The sequence below is a fragment of the Leuciscus leuciscus genome (genome assembly GCF_965113295.1).
Source record: "Leuciscus leuciscus genome assembly, chromosome: 16".
NCBI classification, from domain to species: Eukaryota; Metazoa; Chordata; class Actinopteri; order Cypriniformes; family Leuciscidae; genus Leuciscus; species Leuciscus leuciscus.
Window position 1 is genome coordinate 13,621,557 of NC_138740.1, and position 24,383 is coordinate 13,645,939.

A 24,383-nucleotide genomic window follows, 5' to 3' on the forward strand; every position below is an offset into this window, starting at 1 on the left:
CAGGCTTTTAAACCATAAACTGGGATAAAGTACCACCTCCCTTTAAAGCAGTAATATAAAAATATCACACATCCCATCCTAAAAATGTGAGGTAAATGGTGGTGTGGTGTTAGCAAGCATGAAACTAAAGCATGACGAGTTAAGTAGAAACTGCATTTAGTTCCACAGACTCTTCAATAAAAAATACAAATAATTATACATTATTTTATATTTTATATATTACATATCATTTGAATTTTATATATAATATGTCAATTTTTCTACTGTAGTCTTTTAATCTGAAATAATAAACTATGTGCAATGTAGTGTTAGTCAGGTCTTAAAGTGACAGCAGCCTAATGTACCTGCTGCCAAATTATGAGATAATATTAAAAATATCTATATGGCAGTTTTCCCCCATGGTATCGATGTCAAAAGCGTGGCTAGTAGTAACTTTGGAAAACCACTAGCCCTGATGAGCGAAAAAGTTAATGTCAAGCCATACATATATATGTGTGTATTGTCTGCTCTTTTGTTTTTGTTGTGCAATTATCATAATGGAACATCATAACTCTATTGCATGTATTGCAAGTCACTCAAAACATTCACCAGTTCATGCTTCAAAACCCAGTTATATTGTGTCAGTAAATTGGCCAATGACATTTTTTTTCATCATGTGAGCCACACTGGTCAAAATGTTTAGATGTTTTTTCAAACCATGCAGTCACTCGTGAATTTTTTTGTTATTTACAAATGTCATGTTTGTTATGCTTTTTTGTTGGCACTTATTGCTTTCTGTCTATACAACCATATCAATTTTGTCTAGCTGAATGCTCTTGTGTCTCACACTGAGCTTTGTAGATACAGATTTCTACAGTAGGTCAAAATTTACTGGGAAAAGTCAATACTGTAGTTAGTACACACAAAAAATTTACTCTATTATGTCTCCTCCAAACTTGATTATTTGATTGGTAAGATTTTGATTCCTACTGGCCATTTGCCAATTTAGTAGACGTCACAAACATTCAATGTCATAGATATTTATGGAGTATACATGCATGTCTGGCAGATTTTAATAAATGAATAGATCATTTTGCATGTGAAGGCTCACACGAGGAAACTTTGACAATTTCACTTAGAATCAACTAATCAACAAACCATGTTCATTCAGTTATCGCTTAAATCAATAAGGAATTCAAATCTGATGTGAACATGAAACTAACTGATCAGAGATCTGAACTCAAGAGAAAAAACTGAATTGAGCCAAAGCGATTGAGAAAAACTGTACGATTTTGAAGAAGATTTTGCATTAGTGCTCACAGATGTTTGGGTCCTAACAACAATAAACAATGTTTATCTAACATATATGTTTTACTAAAACATTTCAAAGCATGTTAAATGCTGTGTATGGACCAGTGATGTTTGACTTGTGATTGGTTGCATAGACTAGTCTTAAAAGTTAGTCATACCATTTTTTTTCAAGACTGATCCTAACTTTTTAAAGTCAGTTACATAAAAAGGTAGACTGTTCTAATTTGAATCAGAAAAGTAAAGTGTAATTGCTGACACCTAAATGAACCAGCCCTTGATGACACAACAGAGCTATTGAATGAGTTTTCACCCCTCTGTTCTCTCTCGCTCACACATATAGCCACCGATGCAGGTCAAAGGTCTGGACGGGCTTCTGCGCACCTCTCTGGATCTGGAGCTAGACTTGCAGGTGACCCGCACACGGCAAAGCCGACTGAACGAGGAACTGCATGTGCTGCGGGAGCTAAAGCAGCAGTTGGAGAACGCCCGTCTGCAGGGCCAGCACGTCCTCCCCGCATGGGTACAGGAGGACGAGCGCTTTCGTCTGCTGCTCAAACGTGCAGAGAGACAGGTCAGTCCCAGTAGATTTCCAGAACCAACAAATCCACAAACGGCACGTCATCCGGTCCAGCTTCTGATTTTGATTCGCCATTCTCTCCTCAGACCCAGGAAGAGCAGCTACAGGAACAGAGGGTAGAGAAGATGATGCGAGCGGCGGCCAAGGATGTGCACAAGATCCGTGGACAGAGCCTCAAGGAGGTCCCTGGAGTCCAGTCCTTTAGGTGGGCATCTGTTGCTAATAGGGGTGTAACGGTTCACAAAAATTTCCGGTACAGATCTTTTGGTTCGTTATGCACGTGTACAGAACGAATACAGTGATGTTTTAACCCACTGCATGTGCAGAACTTATCTGTATGCATCCAAGCCACTGCTTCTGAACTGATCCTAAACATTATCTTAGGTCATTGGGGAGGGATTCCAAAACCTAGTGAGCTGCCTTGTTGTCTAACTGCCTATATAGGCAGCTACCTTCTAAGTCAGCATGTTAAACTGAAATGAAAGCCCATAATCGACTGATCTGGAGCAACTCCATGTGACACTCAAATAGCCCTCTTCACCTGATCTTCAACTCACGGTTGATTCCAATAGTCTGAAGTTGCTAATGAACGATTTTTACAGACTGTGATGAAGGGTTAGTTCACCCAAATACGAAAATGCTGTCATTAGTTACTCACCCTCATGTCGTTCCAAACCTGTAACACTTTCGTTCATCTTCGAAACACAAATTAAGATCTGGTCTCATAGCATTGACAGATCAACTACCATTTTGACGCTTCAAAATGCTCACAAAGAGATCGTAGTTTTCAAAGACGTTGAACCATTTTTCGATTATTTATGATTTACTTCACCAACTTCATTGCAATGCATTATGGAATTGCCTTCCATTTGAAGGATATATGCAATGCTACCTTAAAATTTGCCAAAATTAGGTGTCTTGGAACACATTTGGAGCTCATCTTTAAAATGCTTTCATAGGCATTTGGAACGGAGCTGATGTCAAATAACTCTTCTATTGTTTTATATCTGACACTGTACTGTTTCAAGCTCTGCTTATTGTCTGCTGTAACCTCTCTTAGAGAAAAGATGGCCTTCTTCACCAGAGCGAAGATAAACGTTCCTGACCTACCAGCCGACGACGTGTAGAAGATATTCTTCTCAACTGCTTTTGTTTCCATGGAGACAAAACTGACATCTGGCAGTATTATGAATAATGAAGAATGGTGTGACAGGAATATGTATGTTGGGTAGGAAAAATGTCATTTTAAAACACTGGGTTGTAACTCTCAAAACTGAAATTGTATAGATCCGTGTTTTTTTTTGTTTTTTTTTTGTTTGTTTTTTTAATAGATAGATTTATTTTTTAAATTTCACCATGTTCTGTTACTAATAAGAGTATGTCAGTATCTGTTCTAGGTATTTGAGTGGTCTTTCAAAAACAACAGTGCGTCTTTGAAACGAGTGTGAAACATGCTGCTCTGCTATTGGGCAGGACTGCTTACTGTAACTCTTGAAGATGTGAATACAGATACTTACGGTACTACTTCTGTTCATAGCACAAGGGTTCAGGACTCAAACTTTATGACAAAATGAATGGGCATAAATCCTGCTATTCCAGTCACGTCCCTTTAGAAACAAGCACATTTGTCCACATTTATGTTCGACAGTCTCAAGATTTTTGCAATTGTGTAAATGGTTACAGATGTTAGGAAGCATGAAACTAAAGCATGACGAGTTAACTAGACCGGTTAGTAGACTAAATCGATTGCTAACAGCTCTGTGTTCGTTTTGTTAATTGCACATGCAAACAAAGACACGTTTAGTGCAAATGTTCGTAAAATGATGTAGAAACTGCACTTAGTTCCACAGACTCTCAGGTAGAATATCAGATAGTTCATGCACTTTAATAGAAAAAGGCATTGATATAGAGAATAAAGCAAATAAGCACATTGTGTGAACGCAAAGATCATACTATCCCATTAAAGTGAAACCCTGTTTCCCAGCTCTTGTTACATCTTTGGAAAACTTTCAAGCGACTTTTTCGGTTTTATCAATTTCCCATGTTAGTTTCTACAGTTGCCTGTTGTAATAGTATATCATTTCTACTGGTTCGGACCTCTTCTAATCTAAAAATACCCCTCGCGTCTTTCAACACGTTAGCTTTGTATGTGACTAATAAGCTTCAAAACTAAAGCGGTTGCATCATTTCATTTATGTCAAACCCTGATATATTTTTATTGATACACCAAATATATTTTTATTGACACACTATAAACAAAGGAGAAAAAATTATATTTTACATAACCATTAAAATTGAACCAAAACCATTAAAATTACTTACAATCTAGTATTAATTTGTTGACAGTTCAGTGTATTTTCCCCCAAATTCTTATGACTATAATGTGAAGGAAAAGAACGTATTTTATTATATATTATGTATACATTAAAGTACACTAGATTTGTGGAGAATTGCCATGAAAATTCTGTCAAAATCCAAAAATAAAATTATTTTATTGCTACATACCAGTAAGGAGCCTTTAGTGTGTTGAATCTCACAAAAATGTTTCATATTTCACACCATAAACGATAGAAAAAAAGATGGAATTATATTTTGCATAAGATTTCCCTAAAACCATTCAAATTACTTGCAGTGTGAGATTAATTTGATGACAGTTAAGTGCATTTTCCCCCAAATTGCAAATTCCCCCAAAATGAAATATATATATTGTTGTTATTTTTTTTCTCCATTACTTAAATCTTTTTATTTTTACTCTTATGTGATGAGAACGATCCTTTTTTTTGTTGTTGTTGTTTTTTTTTTACATTAGATTTGGGGAGAATTGTCATGAAAATTCAATGAGAATTCAAAAATAAAATTACAAATTTCTGTCATGAAAATTTGATCTATTTATTTGTATTTATTATTATTATTATTATCTCCAAAAATATGACCTGGACAATTTTCGTGAGATTCACACGTTTATGAAGAAAACGATTGAAATCTGGAACCGTATCTTTACCGAGGCAAAGAAACGGGAACACATCTAGGGCACTGAAAGCTGTGAAGGCTGTACACAGTTGATAATTCCCAGCTCTCCCTGTAAACACTTAATAATGTATCGCAAGCCACTGCACAGTTTGTGTGTAACATTTACTCACACGGAGGGAGTCACTGGTGATTTTGCGTTATGTAAATGAGCTATTTGCTCATCTAATATTGATTTTCACTAAACTCTTCATCTACAGTATCATGATAGTATGTGACTGTAAATGTTACTGCCATGTCATAAAAATTCCTTTTCAACGTAACGATAGCTTTGCATCACAGGCCAAGATGTTAGTCTGAATTAATGTAGCACTTTAAAAAAAGAAGAAGCCCCAGTTCATGTGACCCCTTATTTGATACTGATTTACAGTATTTTTACATAATTTTGTCTCAATTTAACCAGTTATGGATGGCATTACCAGCCCAATTCCATTGATTTAGCTCACATTTAAAATGTTACGTGAAATCAATCTTACAGTTGTGCTCTCGACATTTTTGTCTTGCATTTCCCTCCTGGAACTCCTCATGTTTTCCATGTAGATCTTCCTGTGCTTCATTATGCCTTTGTTTCTCAAGGAAACATTGAATGTACTGTCATTTGCCCAACCCCAGATCATCAACTAATAATGTCGTTTGAATTGTAGCAGCATTCGTAACACGTATAGGCTTTGATATGCGGCAAAATGATACCACAATGTCCGAAACTAGTGTGGAATCTGTTACGGATGATCCAGAAGCCATCCTTCATCTGCAATGCTCATGCGCATGTGGCCTAGTCTCTTGCTCCACCTAGCGGCGTACAGACAGAACTGAACTTGTATTTACTTGTAGCACTCATTCTGAAACCGTAATTTCATCTCCATTGTAATTTCACCTAAAATTGGTTTAGGAGATGGAGTTCCCATATTTATTTTGACACCAGACAAACCCAACTGAACTGCTGCCCCAAAAGCTTTTAGCCACATTTCCAATTCAAGTAGAAGCATCATATAGCTTTCACCTTAAAGCCATTGTACTCGGTTGTTTTGTCTTGTGCAGCGCGTTTTCTCGTAGATCCTGTAGTTAAACCTAGTTTATTAGAGTACAACCATTCCTTTGTCTTTGTTTCAGCTCTTTTTAATGTTATTATTTTGACCCATTTAAGACAGTACACTGCCAAACGTATACATCCCAGCTCAGTTTAATACGCTGCTGCGTGATGTATATTTCTCACATTGGCATTTTTAATCAAGGTACTTTTTTATCATTATTTTTACCAGAGTTTTTCAGATTTACAGTTTTTACCAATTTATGGTTATTTGAATGTGAGGGAAACAGTATATCCCCTTTAAATGTGTACTGTTTACCTGGAAACACTACAGCTGAGCTGATTCTGAGAGTAGTCGAACAAGAGAAATTGTCTTATGTTTTCACTGGTCGTACAGTATGCTTACCGTTCACAGTATGTGTTGGAGAGAGAATTGTCTTGATTGATTAGGTGCTCTTCGACTATCAAATCTGAGGTTCATAAGGACATAATATTTGGCTTTTTTATTTGGACACTTGGTCCAATCATGCCTAAATCATGTAATACTTGCTTAAAATAATCAAAAGAAGAAAAAAAACGCTGTCAGTATGCTGGTAGTCATGAATGATTCATTTGTTTATTGTACACAGTAGGACTTTTATTCTGAAAACTCCAGTGCATTTAATTTTTTTTAATTTTTTTTCTTGTATTAATGATGAAAAAAAACCTGATCTGATCACAGCGATGGTTGGAGAAGTACAGCTTGTATTTATTGCACTTTTGTGATTTGGGTGTGCTGTCTTTCTTTTTCTTGTGAGACTTTTGAAAGCTGTGAATTTTATCATCGACACTGTACTGTCAACCAGAATTGTAAATATATCACCAGCACAAGAGTATGTTTTGTAGTTTCACAACAAATATAAAAAGTTCCTTTCTTCTAATCTTTATAATGTTTTGTGTGTTTTTGTGTTCTTACTCTCACATTCCTAAAATATTTATCTGTATTGAGATCGAGGCCAATCAGTTTTCTTTTCATTCCAACTATTATGTGCAGTTACTAACAATAAAATATCAGAAAGAAGACTACATATGGGGAATTTTCAGCAAATGATTCAATTTATGCTATAAAAACACAGGACACAAATGACACTGATTCTCATATATATATATAAGCTAATAGTTGGTCCAACTTTCTCATAGATGAACGACAAACACTCTCACAACCTCTTGCATTATATCCAAGTTCAAAGTTTAATTTAAAGGCACAGTTCACCCAAAAATTTAAAATCCATAAAATCGTAATTGTATCCAAAAATCATAATTTACTCCAAACCTTTAAGAGTTTCTTTCTTCTGTTGAACACAAAAGAAGATATTAAAGAATGTTGGTAACCAGACAAATACCATGGAAGTCAATGACGTGAAATGTCTGGTTACCATCATTCTTTAAAATATATTTTGTGGTCAACAGAAGAAAGAAACTCATACAGGTTTGAAACAACTTGAGCGCGAGTAAATGATCGAATTTTCGTTTTTGGGTGAACTGTCTCTTTAAAACATTGAAACTATGTAAATGTAAAAGTACAATATATTACTATGTAAAAAAAAAAAAAAAAAAAATCAAAACTTTATATCTATCGTGCGTGTGTGTATTGGGGATATACAAAATATTTTATATAAATCATTTTGTGGCTGTTTTCCCCCCCCACTGCCAACGAGTGAAAGGCTATAGTTTTGGCGGGTATTTTCCCACAATCCCGCAGGTCCGGAAGCAGCGCGCTGTGTGTTTAGAGTCGCTGCTACTGCTAGCTGCACAGCGGCTTCTACATCTACGCTGAAGAACACCTAACAACCTGCCAGGTAATAGTCGTCTGAAACGTTGTGTTACTCCATATGATATTTGTTTAGTAGCGTCTCATCCTCTGGCTGGAATGGAGATGTTGTTTGTCAGCGTGTTTGGCGGCAGCAGACTAACAGAAGCTAGCGTTTTAAGCTAATATCAAACCCTTGCACCAAAATCATGGTTAATTAATTTTTTTTTTAACTTCTTTAATGAACAAATAAGATGTGTAATCAAATTAATAAAAAAAAAAAAAAAATTGCTACTAGATACTAGCCTGTGAATGATTAGAGTTAAGTTATCTAGATTAGACTTAATACGTTAATGTTGGTGAAGATTTAATTAATATATTGTTATAATATGGTTATTTTAGCATTTCCACGCCTATGAGCGTTACATTTTGAATAAATGATAACCGAGTTTGCTAGTTGTTTGTTTGGGTCTGGAAACGTTGTGCATGTTAATATTCACTAATACATTTCATTAAATATTCACCTAACTTTCTTCAGTCGTATGTCCACTGTATGAAAGTCAATTAACTACTATACATTCCCTGATAAGATTCAAATTGAATATTCTAGTTGCTGGAGTAGTTATTTGATTGAGTTAACAAACACTTATTAATATTCATCAGTCTTTCATTAATATTCATGTACTTTTTAAAAGAATATTTCCATGCTCATGAGTGATGAATCATAATTAATGCCATGACAACACAATTGCTCTTCCTGGCAGAGTTTCTTTTGCGTGTGAGAGCTTCAGGATCGCTGGGATACTCGATCAGTTCCTCGGGCTTCATCATCATCATCATCATGCCAGCCGCACTTGCAGATACCAGTCAAATTATCTGTGAGGTCTGGGCCAGCAATGTGGAGGAGGAGATGAGGAAGATCCGACAGATCATTCAAAACTACAACTACATCGCCATGGTGTGTGTGTGTGTGTGTGTGTGTGTGCGCCTGTGTTGCTATTCCATCTACTAATGATGTGGGAAAATGTCCTGTAATATTTTTTAAATGATAATTGAGACAACGTTACCGGTCAAATAGCACAATTTTGTTAATATACACAACTATTTAACAGCTTGGGGTTGGTAAGATTCTTGGTTTACTCTGCTCACCAATGTTACATTTATTTATCAATCAAAAATATATTAAAAACAGTAATATTGTAAGATATTATTACAATTTAAAATAACTATTTACTGTGATGCAAAGCTGAATTTTCAGCATCATTACTCCAGTCTTCAGTCACATGATCCTTCAGAAATCATTCTAATATGCTGATTTGATTCTTAATTATTATTATTGGTGCTCAATTATTAATAATAGTTCTTATTTTCAGATTTGAAAACCGTTTGTTGCTTAATATTTTTGTGGAAACCATGATTTTTTTTTTTTTGGGGGGGGATTCTTTGATGAAGAAAAAGTTCAAAAGAACAGCATGTATTTGCAGTAGAAATCTTTTGTAACATTATAAATGCTTTTACTGTCACGTTTGATTAATTTAATGCATCCTTGATAAACGCAATAGTTTGAATAGTAGTGCATCAAAGTTTCAACAAAAAATATATAGCAGCAAAAACGGAAATGTTTCTTGGGCAACAAATCAGCATATTAGAATTATTTCTGAAGGATCATGTGACGCTGAAGACTGGAGTAATGATGCTGAAAATTCAGCTTTACCATATTTGTGCTTTGGATCCTCAGGACACAGAGTTCCCTGGTGTTGTGGTTCGTCCCATTGGAGAGTTTCGCAGTACTGTTGACTATCAGTACCAACTCCTGAGGTGCAACGTGGACCTTTTAAAAATCATCCAGCTGGGTTTGACGTTTATGAATGAAGACGGAGACTACCCGCCTGGAACCACAACATGGCAGTTCAACTTCAAGTTCAATCTGACGTAGGTCTCCAGCATTACTTGCTTAACCCATGTTGATATTTGTGTCAGAGGCCTTCTTTACACCTGGTATTAAGATGCGTTTTGGTCGATCAGATCACAAGTGGACGACGCTAAATACAGGTGTAAACGGGGTCTAAAACTTTGAGCTTGTCCACTTTCGACCACTTCCAGAGGGAGTCGAAAACGCATTCGACCGGATTGCTTTCGTAGTGTAAACGCTCATGTCGCCGAATGTGTTCAAACAGCCACAAAAGACCTCCTCTCTGCATATTGACCTAATGCGTAAACATTATGGGAAGCACGTCAGCCAGATGGATTTAAACTTTGTCGGATGGAGACCCAACCTTGGTTTGAAGACGAAAAACTTACCAAGCTCAATGTTCTCTCACCATTCCTGATTTCTAACCAAGCGGCAACATTCTAATCTGAAAAATGAAGCCTACCCGGAAGTGCGAAAAACTGCAATACATCGAAAATCCGCTAGGGGCAGGTCCCAAAAGGGAGCAAATGTCCATACACCCCCATGTTAAAATGTCTGTTTTCACAGCATAAATTCATGTTTTTACAGGTTGGTCCCATGGACTTTTATTGTATTTTTCGATAGGTTCCGAGTGCCTGACAACTGTGAGGGGGGTGAATTTTTTTCTAACTCGTTAGTTTAGATCATATTTAGATATAAAATGTATGACAAATAAGGGCGCGATTGACAGCTTGATTGACAGCTGACAACGAGCATAGGCTGCGCCGAGTGGAATTCCTGAAATTTGACGTCTCGGCCATGATCTGACACAACGCATCATACCTGTAAGTTATCCTTTCTGAACATTTGTATTGAAATATGGCGCCGCCCATACCCCCCATAAACGGCCTCAAAACCATTCTTCAGAAGTCTATGGGTGACGTCACAGACGCTTTGTCCATATTTTTTACAGTCTATGTTTCTAACTCACACTCACTGCGTTCTGTGTGGTCTTGCGGCTGTCAGAGCAGAAATGAAAGCTGCTGCTCTCAGTATGTTTTTCCGTCGTCTCCTGTTGTTCACATATAAATTGTGCAAGCTTATTTGATCAAAAGATCTGAAAAAACACATTTCCCACTCATAAACCCTCCCCATGAAGAAATCAGGACAGAAGTGGTTGAAAGTGGACAAAAGAGACAGATTAAAACACCAGGTGTGAACAGGAACTCCCTCCCTCCCTCGTCTGGTTGTGATAAGAATGACCAAAACGCATCTTAATACAAGGCCAGAGTGTTTTACAGATTTAGCCTGAGCCAGTAATGGTAATGTCGGTGTTGTTTGGCCCTGTGTTTTGCAGAGAGGACATGTACTCCCAGGACTCCATAGATCTCCTCCAGAACTCTGGGCTGCAGTTTAAGAAGCATGAGGAGGAGGGCATCGACACACTCTACTTCGCAGAGCTCCTGATGACGTCAGGCCTGGTGCTGTGTGAAAATGTCAAGTGGCTCTCCTTTCACAGGTAATAGAAAAATCCATCAATGTCTGCCGGACTCCAATCTATCGATTTATTAAACATTTATACATATAATGACAATTACAGTTGAAACTCGAAAAATTTGAATATCGTGCAAAAGTTCATGTATTTCCGTAATTCTAATTAAAAGGTGAAACTAATATATTTAGTATATATAACTATATACATATGCATGATTGTGCTTTTCAGAGGGCTGACATTTCTGTATTTAAAATAAAAATAAATCAAAATGATTTCATGTAATATTCTAATTTTCTTAGATTTTGGATATGGGGTTTTCATAAGCTGTATAAGCCATGATCATCAAAATGATAACTTTTGCACGATATTCAAATTTTTCGAGTTTCACCTGTATTATTTCTTAACACAAATGCTTCACTTCTTTTTTGGGTCAAATTTGAGGTGCAAAAAAGTCCATTGTCAACACTGTAGCTATCGTGCTAAAGCATCGGTTCCCAACAGGGGGGTCGCGGCCCACAAGGGGGCCTCAGCGAGCTCTGTGGGGGGTCGCGTCGTATTTTGAATAGTTTTGAGCAATGCGCATTAAATAAAAGTCCTTAACTTTTTTTCTGTTCAAAATTTACAAAATGTATATAATGAGCGAGTTCATCATGAATCCATTTTCCAATCCGGGTTTTTGTCTTATCCTGAACCACTATGGTACACACCTATAATAAGTGTTTACATTGGGACTATTTCACACTGGTTCGGATCGCTGCCGCTGCGGAGTAGCCCAGTACCTGCGTGACTCGTCATAGACGTACACAGAGAGAAGTAGTTCCGGCTACAATGTTCTTCCGAAAGACGCATTATTCTGTTAATAAACGCAAGTTTATTATTGCTCGCTATAGCGCCAAAAGCGTCAAAAATAAAGCCTCACATTGATAAAGCCTCACAAATAACATGCAAGTATTGAGGTCCCAGACAGCAGTCATTTAGTAATAGCCTATATATACTTTTTTTTTTTTTTTTTACCTACACACCAGTGTGAATATTTTTGTTATTGCATTTCAAATAGGGCCAATTTATAGGCTACTCCTAGGCTTACGTTTTTAAATTACAAAGGGCCTACTGATGTTTTTGTTATTGTATTTTCAATATTATAGGCTATTATTTGTGCATAAACATATTTGGTTATAGTAAACATACCGTTTGCTTGAAAACAACATATTCTGTCATCCTTGCTGCAAGGTTACAAGAGCAATAATATCATTAAATTTGAAGGGGGGCCCTAAAATATTTTCTTGGGAAAAAGGGGGTCTCAGACAAAAAAAGGTTGGGAACCTATCAGTTGGGAACCTATCAGTTGCAGTTCTGGCGCCGCCGTCCCAACATACTGTCCAACATTCACATCACATGTTTAGCAACACACATGACATTGACGTTCTTTGCCATCACAAAAGTTAAAGGGGTAATAAACAGATTATTATTTTTTTTTGTAATGTTCTCTGGGGTCCACTCAAGGCTACAACAACTAATCGATTGTTATAGGTAATGAAAATATTCGTCAACGAATTTGATTATCGATTAGTCGCGTCAAACAGACGGAGCGCAATTAATATTAATTCTGACTAAAATAAAAAAAATTCTACAATTATTTTTTTTACAGGTTTAAAATTCTGCATATAACACAAGTAATCATATTTATGAGAGCAGTAACAGCAAAGGCACCTTTTTTCGAATAGCACATTAATGTAATATAACTATGTTCAGACGAGTGAATGTGTGCGTTCTTCATGCCTCATATTAACATTTTGTTTTTGTTTATTGTAATTTTTCATTTAGTCACTTTAATATCTGCTTGAAAACAGTAAGAAATGTTGTTTTTAGTTTTGGAATGCAGTGTTTATATTTCAACCTTTTTTGCTTATCAGCATAGCTTATATAGGAACATTTTCGCCACTGGCATTTTTCATTTTATATTACACATTGTTTGGAGGACAGCATTGTGCAGGATGTGGAATAATCTTGTTTAAAATAATTTATTAAAATACATTTTAATGTATAATAATCTTTTTATGTTTTCATCTGATTAATCGGGAAAATAATCGACAGATTAGCCGATTATCAAAATAAGTGTTAGTTGCAGCCTTAGTCCACTTATGTTATCAAGATTTTTACGTCAAAAAACATCCTAATTTAGAATAAGCTATTTTCTATCCTGATTTTGAGACATTCAAGACTTGAAGTAAACACCCACTGCTATGATTGGGTAACAGTTTTGCATATTAGAAATAATTTTCTCAGTGCATTACACGTGTTTAATGTTGAAAAAGCTCTTGTTACATAGTTGAAACATTTGCCAACAGTGTGAAACATTTATGCATTTAACATAAGCTATATAAGTCTTGGTTGTGGCAAATAAAATGTAAGTACTGAGTTACCACAGTTATAATTGAAAAATAATGACTTGAGGTGTTTTGTGTAATTATGAATGAATGTGCCATTGTTTGTAATACTGTCGTTCTTAAAGGCTATTCATAGTTCAGGCTATTCGATAAAGTGAAAAACATATATACATTGTCATTTGCAGTGTAGTGTTTTAAATAAAATGAAAGTCGTCTTACTGATGACAAAACAGATTATGTCGCTCACTGAAGCTTTTATTCAGGATTTCAGTGAATGGTTTAGAGAACGCTGCTTTTGTTATGGTTTTGATCTAAGTGCTTTCTTCCGATAATCCAACGCATTAACCCCATAAATGCTGAAGCAAAGGAAAGAACCAAGAACTATGCACAGTTTGACCTCGGTGCTACAGTATAAATACTCAGTACATCAAACGATCTGTATCAGATAAAGCAATAGTGACACATGGTAAAAACACTGTTACTTTATTTTTAAGATATATCTTTTTTTAATTACATTTCTCACCTAAATGTTTGCTCGCTTATCTGGAAAGATGAATGTGTATTTAAAATAGGTAATTTATGTAGAAGAAATGTGAAATTATTTTTGAATTTGGAGCTTTCTAGACTGAGAAAAGCCAGAAAATGTATTTTTGGCTTATGTGGATGAAAGACAACAACTCCCAGAATACTCTTGCTTCGCTGCCCTAGGTGGCCACTCCCAAGCCACGCCTACTGGTTAGAGAGCGCAGTTGAAAACAAGGCTTAGCTACCAGTGAGACTCTGACGAGTTTGCCCGGGATTTCGAGATCGCCCAAAATGTCCGGAATTCGGCTTTTGCGTTCTACAGTCGCCATTCATCATGTTTACTGTGGCGAGCAGGACGAGGCTGAGGAGCGCGGGAGAACGGCGCGAGGCCGGTGGCGTGATTACTGATGAGCGAGACGCACCGGTCTCATATCTCTCACGGAGGAGCGGGAATTTTCTTAGCAATGTTAAAACGCACATCAACCGATCACTTGTTTAGCGTTCATGTAAACACTACATTCAGATTCACCAATCGGAATGAATTCAGTTAGATTGAAACAAAAGGTGTGCATGTAAACAATGAATGGCGACTGCAGAGAGCAAAAGCCGAATCCCGGACATTTTGGACGATCTCGACGGCCGGACATGTCCGGGAAAAAAGAGGATGGTAACCCCTAATACTCAGCTTTCTCCACAGAACAAGAGCCTGCTAGCTTGGCTTCCAAAGAAAGACGGCTGATACTATGTGTATATTCTGTGAGTGAGATCCCACCCTCTATGGGCGGGCTGAAAACATGCGGGACAGCCCCTACTACTGGCTGTAGTCTTTAGCCTCTGGCCAAAAAATCCTCAGATGACGCAAAATGACGATTTTTGCGTCATCGGAGGATTTTTTCCAGACAAAAAATACATAAATCTCTCGTCTCAGGGGGACATGAGGGTGGAAAGCACGGTAATTCAAAAATACTACAGGTTTTCTACTAATACAAAGCTTAATGCTAAATCCTGAAGTATCCCTTTAAATGTTTGTTTTTACAATGGGATGTTGTTGCTCAAGAGTGTACACAACACAAGGAAGCTTCGATCTTTGGATTATATTGAAAAAGTAGCACAAATAAATACAATAGAACAAAGATACAAATTAAATTGAGAAACAAAGAGAATTTTTTTGGATAGGTCTAACTAGTATTCAGGTACAGAAAATGAATAAAGTAAACAAATGAATAAATTAAATACATAAGGCAATTAATTCAGATTCCTTACAATTAAAGCTATCTTTTGTTGTTTTATCAACATTGACACACATATTAGGCTTTTGTCACTTTAAGAGCTAGTGCACTGATCAATATGCTGTTTTCATTATACTGTCACATGCGACATAACCAACTGTGTTTGAGGATACTCACCTAGACCGGAATTTTGACATCATTTTGCGTGGGTTTTGACCTTTAAAGTGCTTTAATCCACGAAAAATAACTATTTTGTTATTCGCGAGCTGGTTGTGAGGCAGCTTCATGTATGTAGTTTAAAATCGCTTTAATGTTTAAATTGGTAAGACTTAAAAAGTCGTGCAAATGATAAACTTTAGTGACGATGCAACACTGGCTTGATTGTGCAAGTGACAATTCCGTAAACTGGCCAGACTTCTGACTTCTCGAGAGTCTGGTATTGGCGTCTGCGACGCGCTTGACGCTTGCCTTGTGCAACCCATTTTGAGAGACAGAAAGAGAGATTACACAGCAGCGCTGAATCAATCACACGGTTTGTGAAATTTTTACGTTTTTAAATGATTGATTTGATCTTATAATTTGTGTGGACAAACCTACATGCTTAAGTGAATAAAGGTTTGAGGGAATTTCCCACATATAAGCGCATTTCAAATTAAAATTGAGTCATTTTCTGAGCAATAAAAGCTGTTTTTGTACTAACGAGGAAGTTTTGAGTTCTAAAACTTACCTGATATTGTTTTAGTACAATGATCTCTTATGTGTCAAAAGAGTTAAACTGTTTATTCGCACGTTACATATGTGTTTATAGGAGTTTCCCTTTCAGAGGCATTTATGGGAGGAGAGTATTTAAATGAATCACACAAGGTGATTTACGATAGTCAATTTACTGGTATTTGCGCCATTATTTAAGCATGTCTTCAACCAGACGCTAATTTGCGCTGCTCTTGTTAGATTGCGTCGCTCATTATGGAAATGATCCGGCTGCGTCTGTGTTCTTTAATTTGCTCATCAGCAGATCAGTAGACATCTGTGCTTTTTGGGGAATTCGCTCTCACGCTAATTTGCCCTGTTTAATAAATCTGGTCCCTAGTGACATCTAAAGGTTTTTTTTATGTGTTTTCTCTGTCCTCATTAGTGGCTATGATTTTGGATACCTGGTGAAGCTCCTCACAGACACCCGGCTGCCAGAAGAGGAGCACGAGTTCTTTCAGATCTTAAACCTTTTCTTCCCGGCCATTTACGACGTCAAATATCTTATGAAGAGCTGCAAAAACCTTAAGGTATGTCAAGTGCTGTAACCCGTGTTGTGATTGTCATTGTTAAAGATGATCAGTGAGTTTTGCTCTGTTCAGGGTGGACTTCAGGAGGTTGCGGACCAGCTGGAGCTAAAAAGGATCGGCAGGCAGCATCAGGCCGGCTCAGACTCGCTACTCACTGGAATGGCTTTCTTCCGCATGAAAGAGGTTCATATTTTCTAAATGAGACCATAGCTGATGCTGGGAATCTTAGCTGATCATTAATTCTGCTGTCGTGTTTTATTTCCTCAGCTGTTTTTTGAAGACAACATCGACGATGCCAAGTACTGTGGGCGACTCTATGGCCTGGGATCCGGTTCCACTCAAAGTCAGAACGGAATCTCCAATTCCTCGCAGGAGGAAGCCAACAACAAGCACTGACTAAAATCAAGTGGATGACGCACTTGTTTTAATCCCAGCATTGTTCTTTACAAAGATGATTTCAAATGATTCATGCATTCTAAAGGGACATTGGGAAATGCAAACAAGCTAATCTCCGATTCTGTTCTGCTCTGTAGTCCATCACACCACGACGTTCCAGGACTCTAGATGTGCTCCTGTTCTTCCCATCGGCTGCTTTTTTGAAAATTTTATCTTTTGTTTTACAGTATTAAAAACACCATCGTTTTAAGCATGGGACCAGCGCTTGTGTATCTTACTGCTTACGAGACTCCAGGCATTTTAATATGCTCAGTCCTTTTTAGAAATGTTTTGATATTTTCTGGAAAGGCTCGAGATTTAATCATCACTGAGATGAGAGGAAATGCCTTCTCAACGTTGGAACACGTGACTTTGGGGTTGTGTTTTTAAAATAAGCCAGCATGTATGTATATTAAAATCGAAACTTTCAAAAGAAATTGCTATCTTTAAGCATTTTTTCCTGTAATAAATACATTTTAGATTGAGGTTTGGGGCATCTTTGAGAACACGAGTCCACTGGTCCTATGTAACCGTTTTAAATTTGTTCGTCACACGATCTCGACTGTTTGTGGTACGTGTTTTTATTGTATCTGTTGTTCGAGGCAGTTGTGTATTAAAATGTTTTCTATCGCCACAGTGGTGTCATGTCCAATTACAAGGCATGTGTACTGAAAACTGACCCTTTGTTTACAGCCTTTAAAGGAATAATTCACCCAAAAATTGTAATTACTTTATTTAAGGTTTCTTTCTTCAGCTGAAGAGAAATTAAGGTTTTAGAGGAAAACATTGGAGGATTTTTTTTCTCTCCATTTAACGCCGGTGAATGGTGCCCAATGTAGACCGTTTTGACAGTCCCAAATCCATATTTCAGCAGCTTCAAAGGGGGTCCTCACTACCCCAGCTGACAAATAAGGGTGTTCTCTAGCAAAACAATGTCATTTTAAGAAAAATGTATTCTACAAACGTTCACCTTGGTCCAGCTCTGCAAAGCACGTTTACGATAATCAATTAGCACTGCAATATTCATATACTTTGTAAAAAACTGTAGTTAAAATTTTTTGGGGGAAAATGATTGATGACATTAAATGACATTAAAGACCTTTATTCGTCAGGTGGAGCCCTTTGAAGCCGTATAAATATTAAATTGTGGACCGTCAAAAATGTTCTATGTTCGGCACCATTGACTTACATTACATTAAAAAAATTATAATTTTGAAACCTTAATTTCTCTTCGGCTGAGAAAAGAAAGTCACATGCATGGTCTTGGGGTGAGTAAATAACCAGATCATTTTTGGGTGAAACATTCCTTTAAAGTTGGAAGGCTTTATTTTTGGTGGGTGTTTTCCCACAATCCCACAGGACCGTAAACAGGTCGCTAGTTCGTTAGTAGGATTGGGAATAGAAAATCAATTCCAAATCTTGATATTCAAGCGCCAAAGAGTTCTGCATGCGAGCTGTTTTCTGTGCTGCGTCTCATATAGTGCACAGACAAATATACACACTTATGTCAAAATATCCTCGTAAACAGTTTTGTCTTAAGTGAACGTAAACATTTGAGAAAGAAAAACAGTATAGGCCTATTGGATCCGTACATTGACAGCTAGGCTATACCTGCATTAATGTTAACCTAAGAAAATCACTCACTGAACTTGACAGAATAACTTTTGTAACTTTAATTAGCCTAATCTGTGTTTTATTTGCCTGTTCGGTGCTGACTGCTTTAATGGCAACTTGTGTCTGCTTTGGAGATGTGTTCCCTATCAAACATCATTTATCCTTTTGTAAATTTGCCGAATGTTTTTTTTCTTGATTACACATTTATTTGATATTTCTTTATTCCTATGTTAACGTTGCTATAAGGTAGACGATATAATCAGATATTGTGATATTCTTAAGGCGATTATCGATAAAATAGCCCTACATGCATCTTTTTTTTATGATTCATCCATGCATTTTTTTTTTTTAGCCATCAGACTTCTCTATGATGATGTATCATGCATGCTAAACTTCAATCATTTACTCTAATTAAACCCCACCCCTTTCTTACAAGCTTGCATTCATATCTGCCTCCAGCCAATCAACATCTGAAGGATAAAACCAAGTCCCGAACTACTATTTTTTCCCTTTTTCGTTGTTTCATTCGGATGTACATCACAATAAAAAAAAAAAAAGGTTTGTCGCTACTTGTTTCGTTATGATTTAACATATACTTTTTAAACTTGACTTAATATTAAAATATATATATTTTATATATAAATGTATCAAGAATTTTAAAATAAAAAAAACTACACAAAAAAAGAATTTGTTTACTTGCATGTCATGTGAACATGCAAATGTGTTAAATTATTGAAATATTAATTTAAAATATTAGGGGGTGCTTCAAATAAACATTTTAAGTCAACGGGGTTCGGCTGACAAAGTTTGGTCAAATAGAATCGATTGCTTCAATAAAAAAAGTAAACTGTGGGAGAATGTGTTTTATTACAGACATAAGTCAAGTGAATTTTACATATCAAACAAAAGTAATTGCATATGAAAAACACTAAGTGCTATTTGGACAGTGTCAGTCTCTGCCAGGCTTTACAGAGCGATTCTGTAGTTCCGTATTTGCGCAACAAAGTCGTGGCTTCGGCACAGATGTGCTGTGGAAACAGAGTAAACTGTTTTTCCATGTGCAGAAAGACGATGCAACATTCCATGACATCTGGAAATGGGTATTTCTAAAATAAGAGAGAAAAAAGAGAAAAATTTAAATGAAATCAATTTGGTCAGAATACATGGCTACTCTTGAATGGCTGTCAATAGAGAAAGCTCCTTTTTGCCCCCATAATTTAAGCTAAGCAGCCAAACCCTGAACAATAAGAAACTTAGCCTCCATCATATTTGAGACACAAATTACTAAGGCCTCCAAAATGTTTAAAATATTGCTGAAAAAACCTGTTGTATGCAATTTACTACATACCTTCTATCATCTGATTGATAGTTTATAATTCAAGTAGAAGGTCTTTTAGTATTTTGTTGTGAAATCCTTACCGATTTTTATCAAGTAAAAGTAAGAATATTTTTTTATATTGTTAGTAATATTTCAAGATGAACAGTTACACTGCAGCAACTTAGGTTTACTTGAATATTCATCATATGTGAGTATCATATATGATACATCAGGCTTTTGAGGAATGTTTATTTGTGCATCTCTCAGATTTACATTTCAAGCTATCAGAATTTCCTCTTTCTTACTTTTTGGACATACAGTAGTCAACATTTGAAGTGGATCAAAAAAAGTCCATCAAAGTTGTCCTAAGACAAGACCAGGTATTATTCAAAATTATTTGAATAATTTGATTTGACTACTGTATATCAGCAACTGCTCCAAATTGCATATTTTTGCTCCGTTTAATAAATTTAAGGTGTTGTTTTTCTACTCATATGATCTCCATTTTCTCCTATATCATACTTAATGAGCCATAAAAGCCTGATGTATCAAATATGATACTCAACAAAAAACACATATGCAAACTTTTTCTGACTATCATTTTATATGTCAGGCATTCCGGGGTTAAAGGGACCGTTCACCCAAAAATAAAAATTCTGTCATCATTTACTCATCCTCAAGTCGTTCCAAACCTGTATGATTTTCTTTCTTCTGTTGAACACAAAAGAATGTCAGTTACCAAACAGTTGATGCTCCCCATTGACTTCCATAGTATTTTTCCCATACTGTGGAAGTCAGTGGGGTCCATCAACTGTCTGGTTACCTAGATTCTTTAAAATATCTTCTTTTGTGTTCAGCAGAAGAAAGAAACTCATACAGGTTTGGAACGACTTGATGTTGAGTAAATGATGACAGAACTTTCACTTTTTGGGTGAACTGTCCCTTTAAGAAAACTGAGTAACTTACTCTGAGCAGCTCAGGAATGGCAGTGAGCACTTTATGGTGTTCAGCAACCTGGGCAGTCAGCGTAGAGAGCGATTCACTGCTAAAGAGAGACAAAAAAGAGCTGTTAGACGTTTCTTTGAAGCACCTGAATCAAAGATACAGCATCAGAAATACCTGCTTCCACTAGCAGATCCTCCATGTTCCTCTGAAGTCTCTTTACACTGGCTGTGCTGCTGAATCAGGCTCGTCACTCTCTTCTGAATCTCTGCTATGGCTCTCTGGGTGGCCTGAAGATTGGCATGAGGTTCAGAGAGAAGAACGTTCCAGAAGCCCTCAGAGAAAGCGCCTTCAGATTGAGCTTCTCCGTTACAGTCTGCTTCATCTTCGTTGTGGTTGTTCTCTGTTAAACGGTGACCGTTGCTGATGGTGTTATTGGTCAAAGCTGAAGTCTCATCACTGTAGTTCCACCATTTCTGATACATGAGCTGATAACCGACAAAAGCCTCCACGCTTTGAGAAATCATCAAGCTTCTCTCATCACTTGGGTCTAGTTTCTGTTTGTAAAGTGCCACCGACTCCAAACCTGCAACAAAAAGGACAATAAAAGATGTAGGATAAATCCATTATTTGGATATTGGTTAAAAAAATAAACCTGTTAAATCTGATTCTGTTGTATAGAACTTAATTAAGAATAATATACTGATATTTAATATTAATATATTTTGTGTTCAATTTAGGTTACTTTCAATAGAAGTGTTTTTTTTTTTTATTGGCTTCTATTTTTTCTTTTTCATTAAAATTATTGAATTTCATTCAAAAGTAATATTAATACAATTATTAATCAACTACAAAAAAGCTACTTTAAAATAAGAAATAAATAATTTTTTAAAAGCAGTTTTGGTTTCGGTTTTCGACCAAGTGCATCCAGAAATGTAGGTTTCGGCCCAGAATTTTCATTTCGATGCATCCCTAATTTGAATCGTTAACTTTAAAGTCTTCATGGAAACAAAACAGAATATTCTTGTATTTTATGGAATATTGCAGCATTTCTTATAAATGATTTATCTGTGCACATCATGTGCCCTCGTAATCTTTAATCAAAATTAATTCCCATCCCACTTGCAGTGACATCTCTTTTCTTCTCTGATGATGTCTGGCACGAGGGCGGGACATCCTGTCACTCACATGAGATCAACCAATAGCGAACCACAGCCATCCAATCAATTCCCAATGGACAAAATCAAGTCCTGCCCTACATTGTTTTTTGTTTGAGAAACCTTTTCACTGGGAATATCATGATAGGGAAGAAAAAAAACGATCGCGAATTCCGGTTCATGCCGACTTAAAAGTTCACTTGGATTGATTTTATTTTGGTGTTCAGTGTACATGTGGTCGTGTACCTCACCTTGTGGTAAAAGCAGCTGGCACATCTCCGCCATCAGCGTGAATTGTCCCGCCTCTGAACCTCGACTCAGAGCTTGCAGTAGCTCCTCTAGAGTAGACGGCCAATCGCACAACAGCTGACTCAAAGCACACAGTGTCACGTCCAATGAAATGTGAGATAAGAGCTGAGAGAAAAAAAAAATGAGCGGAAGATTTGTGAATTTGACGATGACAGCAAACAGACTTCTCATAAAAGAGCACGCGCGCACACACACTCATGCGCGCACTCAAGCTCACATACTGTAAATGTTAAAATAGTGGGTGCAGTTTTTTATTACTCGCTTTTGTGTTTCGCCTCCCTCCACAATTTTACGCTAGTGCGAGAAGCGCGTATCTGATGAATGATGTCAGAGAATCGTCAATAGGATATATTGGATTATGGTCTATTACTGCATCGCGATGCAAAGATTAAGCAGTGCCATAAAGAGCCATAAATCACAGCCGTGCTTATATAGAGCCATAAATCACAGCCGTGCTTATATAGAGCCATAAATCACAGCCGTGCTTATATAGAGCCATAAATCACAGCCGTGCTTATATAGAGCCATAAATCACAGCAGTGCTTATATAGAGCCATAAATCACAGCCGTGCTTATATAGAGCCATAAATCACAGCCGTGCTTATATAGAGCCATAAATCACAGGAGTGCTTATATAGAGCCATAAATCACAGCCGTGCTTATATAGAGCCATAAATCACAGCAGTGCTTATATAGAGCCATAAATCACAGCCGTGCTTATATAGAGCCATAAATCACAGCCGTGCTTATATAGAGCCATAAATCACAGGAGTGCTTATATAGAGCCATAAATCACAGGAGTGCTTATATAGAGCCATATATCAGCCGTGCTTATATAGAGCCATAAATCACAGCCGTGCTTATAAAGAGCCATAAATCACAGCCGTGCTTATATAGAGCCATAAATCACAGGAGTGCTTATATAGAGCCATAAATCACAGGAGTGCTTATATAGAGCCATATATCAGCCGTGCTTATATAGAGCCATAAATCACAGCCGTGCTTATATAGAGCCATAAATCACAGCAGTGTTTATATAGAGCCATAGAGCCATAAATCACAGGAGTGCTTATATAGAGCCATAAATCACAGCAGTGTTTATATAGAGCCATATATCAGCCGTGCTTATATAGAGCCATAAATCACAGCCGTGCTTATATAGAGCCATAAATCACAGGAGTGCTTATATAGAGCCATAAATCACAGCAGTGCTTATATAGAGCCATATATCAGCCGTGCTTATATAGAGCCATAAATCACAGCCGTGCTTATATAGAGCCATAAATCACAGCAGTGTTTATATAGAGCCATAAATCACAGGAGTGCTTATATAGAGCCATAAATCACAGCAGTGTTTATATAGAGCCATATATCAGCCGTGCTTATATAGAGCCATAAATCAGCCGTGCTTATATAGAGCCATAAATCAGCCGTGCTTATATAGAGCCATAAATCAGCCGTGCTTATATAGAGCCATAAATCACAGCAGTGCTTATATAGAGCCATAAATCACAGCCGTGCTTATATAGAGCCATAAATCACAGCCGTGTTTATATAGAGCCATAAATAACAGCCGTGCTTCTATAGAGCCATAAATCATAGCCGTGCTTATATAGAGCCATATCGCAGGTATGATATGGCACATCTGTATTATATACAGATGTTGCTCAGCTCAATATTATCATCCATTTTGTCTATGTATTTCATTAAATATATAATATTATATTATATTATATTATATGTAAGCAATAAGGTACGAGAGGCTGTGCTGTATCGTGAATAAGTAATGGCTGAAGGGCGTTGTTAGGCACGACGCGAAGCGGAGTTATTCACGATACATTACTTGCCTCGAGTACCTTATTGCTTTTATAAAACGGTTGCCACACAATACAAATATTAAAGCCGAAAAATATTTATCTATGCAACTTTAATGAAGTAAAATCACTAAAAGTATTCCTTCTGCTGGAAAAAATAATCCCTGACCGTAAACAGCAACAGAAGTTACATACATTATTTCGCCAATAGATGGCGGCAAAGACTGACTCATTCAGAGTCAGTCGGTAGAGAAGACTTTTATATTGAAAAGACTCA

At 36.8% G+C, this 24,383-nt stretch overlaps 3 protein-coding genes across 4 annotated transcripts in view; 2 read left to right on the top strand and 1 right to left on the bottom strand.

The window, feature by feature from the left end:
- The window catches only part of wwc1 (WW and C2 domain containing 1), a 40,687-nt gene extending 33,846 nt beyond the window's left edge, over positions 1 to 6,841 (top strand). Inside the window, exons 20-22 of the mRNA XM_082141219.1 lie at positions 1,631 to 1,861; positions 1,954 to 2,072; positions 2,928 to 6,841. Coding sequence (XP_081997345.1) covers positions 1,631 to 1,861; positions 1,954 to 2,072; positions 2,928 to 2,994 — 417 coding nt within the window. The 3' untranslated portion in view covers positions 2,995 to 6,841. The remainder of the gene's footprint in view (positions 1 to 1,630; positions 1,862 to 1,953; positions 2,073 to 2,927) is intronic.
- Positions 6,842 to 7,639: 798 nt separating this feature from the next.
- cnot8 (CCR4-NOT transcription complex, subunit 8) lies at positions 7,640 to 17,586 on the top strand. The gene is made up of 7 exons (XM_082141440.1): positions 7,640 to 7,759; positions 8,475 to 8,668; positions 9,449 to 9,642; positions 10,959 to 11,120; positions 16,373 to 16,517; positions 16,590 to 16,700; positions 16,785 to 17,586. Exons 2-7 carry the CDS (start codon positions 8,552 to 8,554, stop codon positions 16,911 to 16,913), a joined length of 858 nt encoding a protein of 285 aa, XP_081997566.1. The 5' UTR covers positions 7,640 to 7,759; positions 8,475 to 8,551; the 3' UTR covers positions 16,914 to 17,586.
- Positions 17,587 to 18,771: 1,185 nt separating this feature from the next.
- The window catches only part of gemin5 (gem (nuclear organelle) associated protein 5), a 30,530-nt gene continuing 24,918 nt past the window's right edge, over positions 18,772 to 24,383 (bottom strand). Inside the window, exons 25-28 of one of the 2 annotated variants that reach the window (XM_082141204.1) lie at positions 22,235 to 22,397; positions 21,004 to 21,412; positions 20,851 to 20,926; positions 18,772 to 19,672 (exon numbers count right to left, since the gene is read on the bottom strand). In XM_082141204.1, coding sequence (XP_081997330.1) covers positions 19,502 to 19,672; positions 20,851 to 20,926; positions 21,004 to 21,412; positions 22,235 to 22,397 — 819 coding nt within the window. In that variant the 3' untranslated portion in view covers positions 18,772 to 19,501. Of the gene's footprint in view, positions 19,673 to 20,850; positions 20,930 to 21,003; positions 21,413 to 22,234; positions 22,398 to 24,383 lie in introns of both variants that reach the window. The other variant, XM_082141203.1, reaches the window with a different exon arrangement.

What these genes read in the sequence shown, in the direction of transcription:
- cnot8 (XM_082141440.1), top strand. Translation starts at nt 8,552, where the DNA reads ATGCCAGCCGCACTTGCAGATACCAGTCAAATTATCTGTGAGGTCTGG. An exon ending in ACTACAACTACATCGCCATG is followed by an intron (nt 8,669 to 9,448) that starts GTGTGTGTGTGT and finishes TTGGATCCTCAG; the next exon opens with GACACAGAGTTCCCTGGTGT. An exon ending in AACTTCAAGTTCAATCTGAC is followed by an intron (nt 9,643 to 10,958) that starts GTAGGTCTCCAG and finishes TGTGTTTTGCAG; the next exon opens with AGAGGACATGTACTCCCAGG.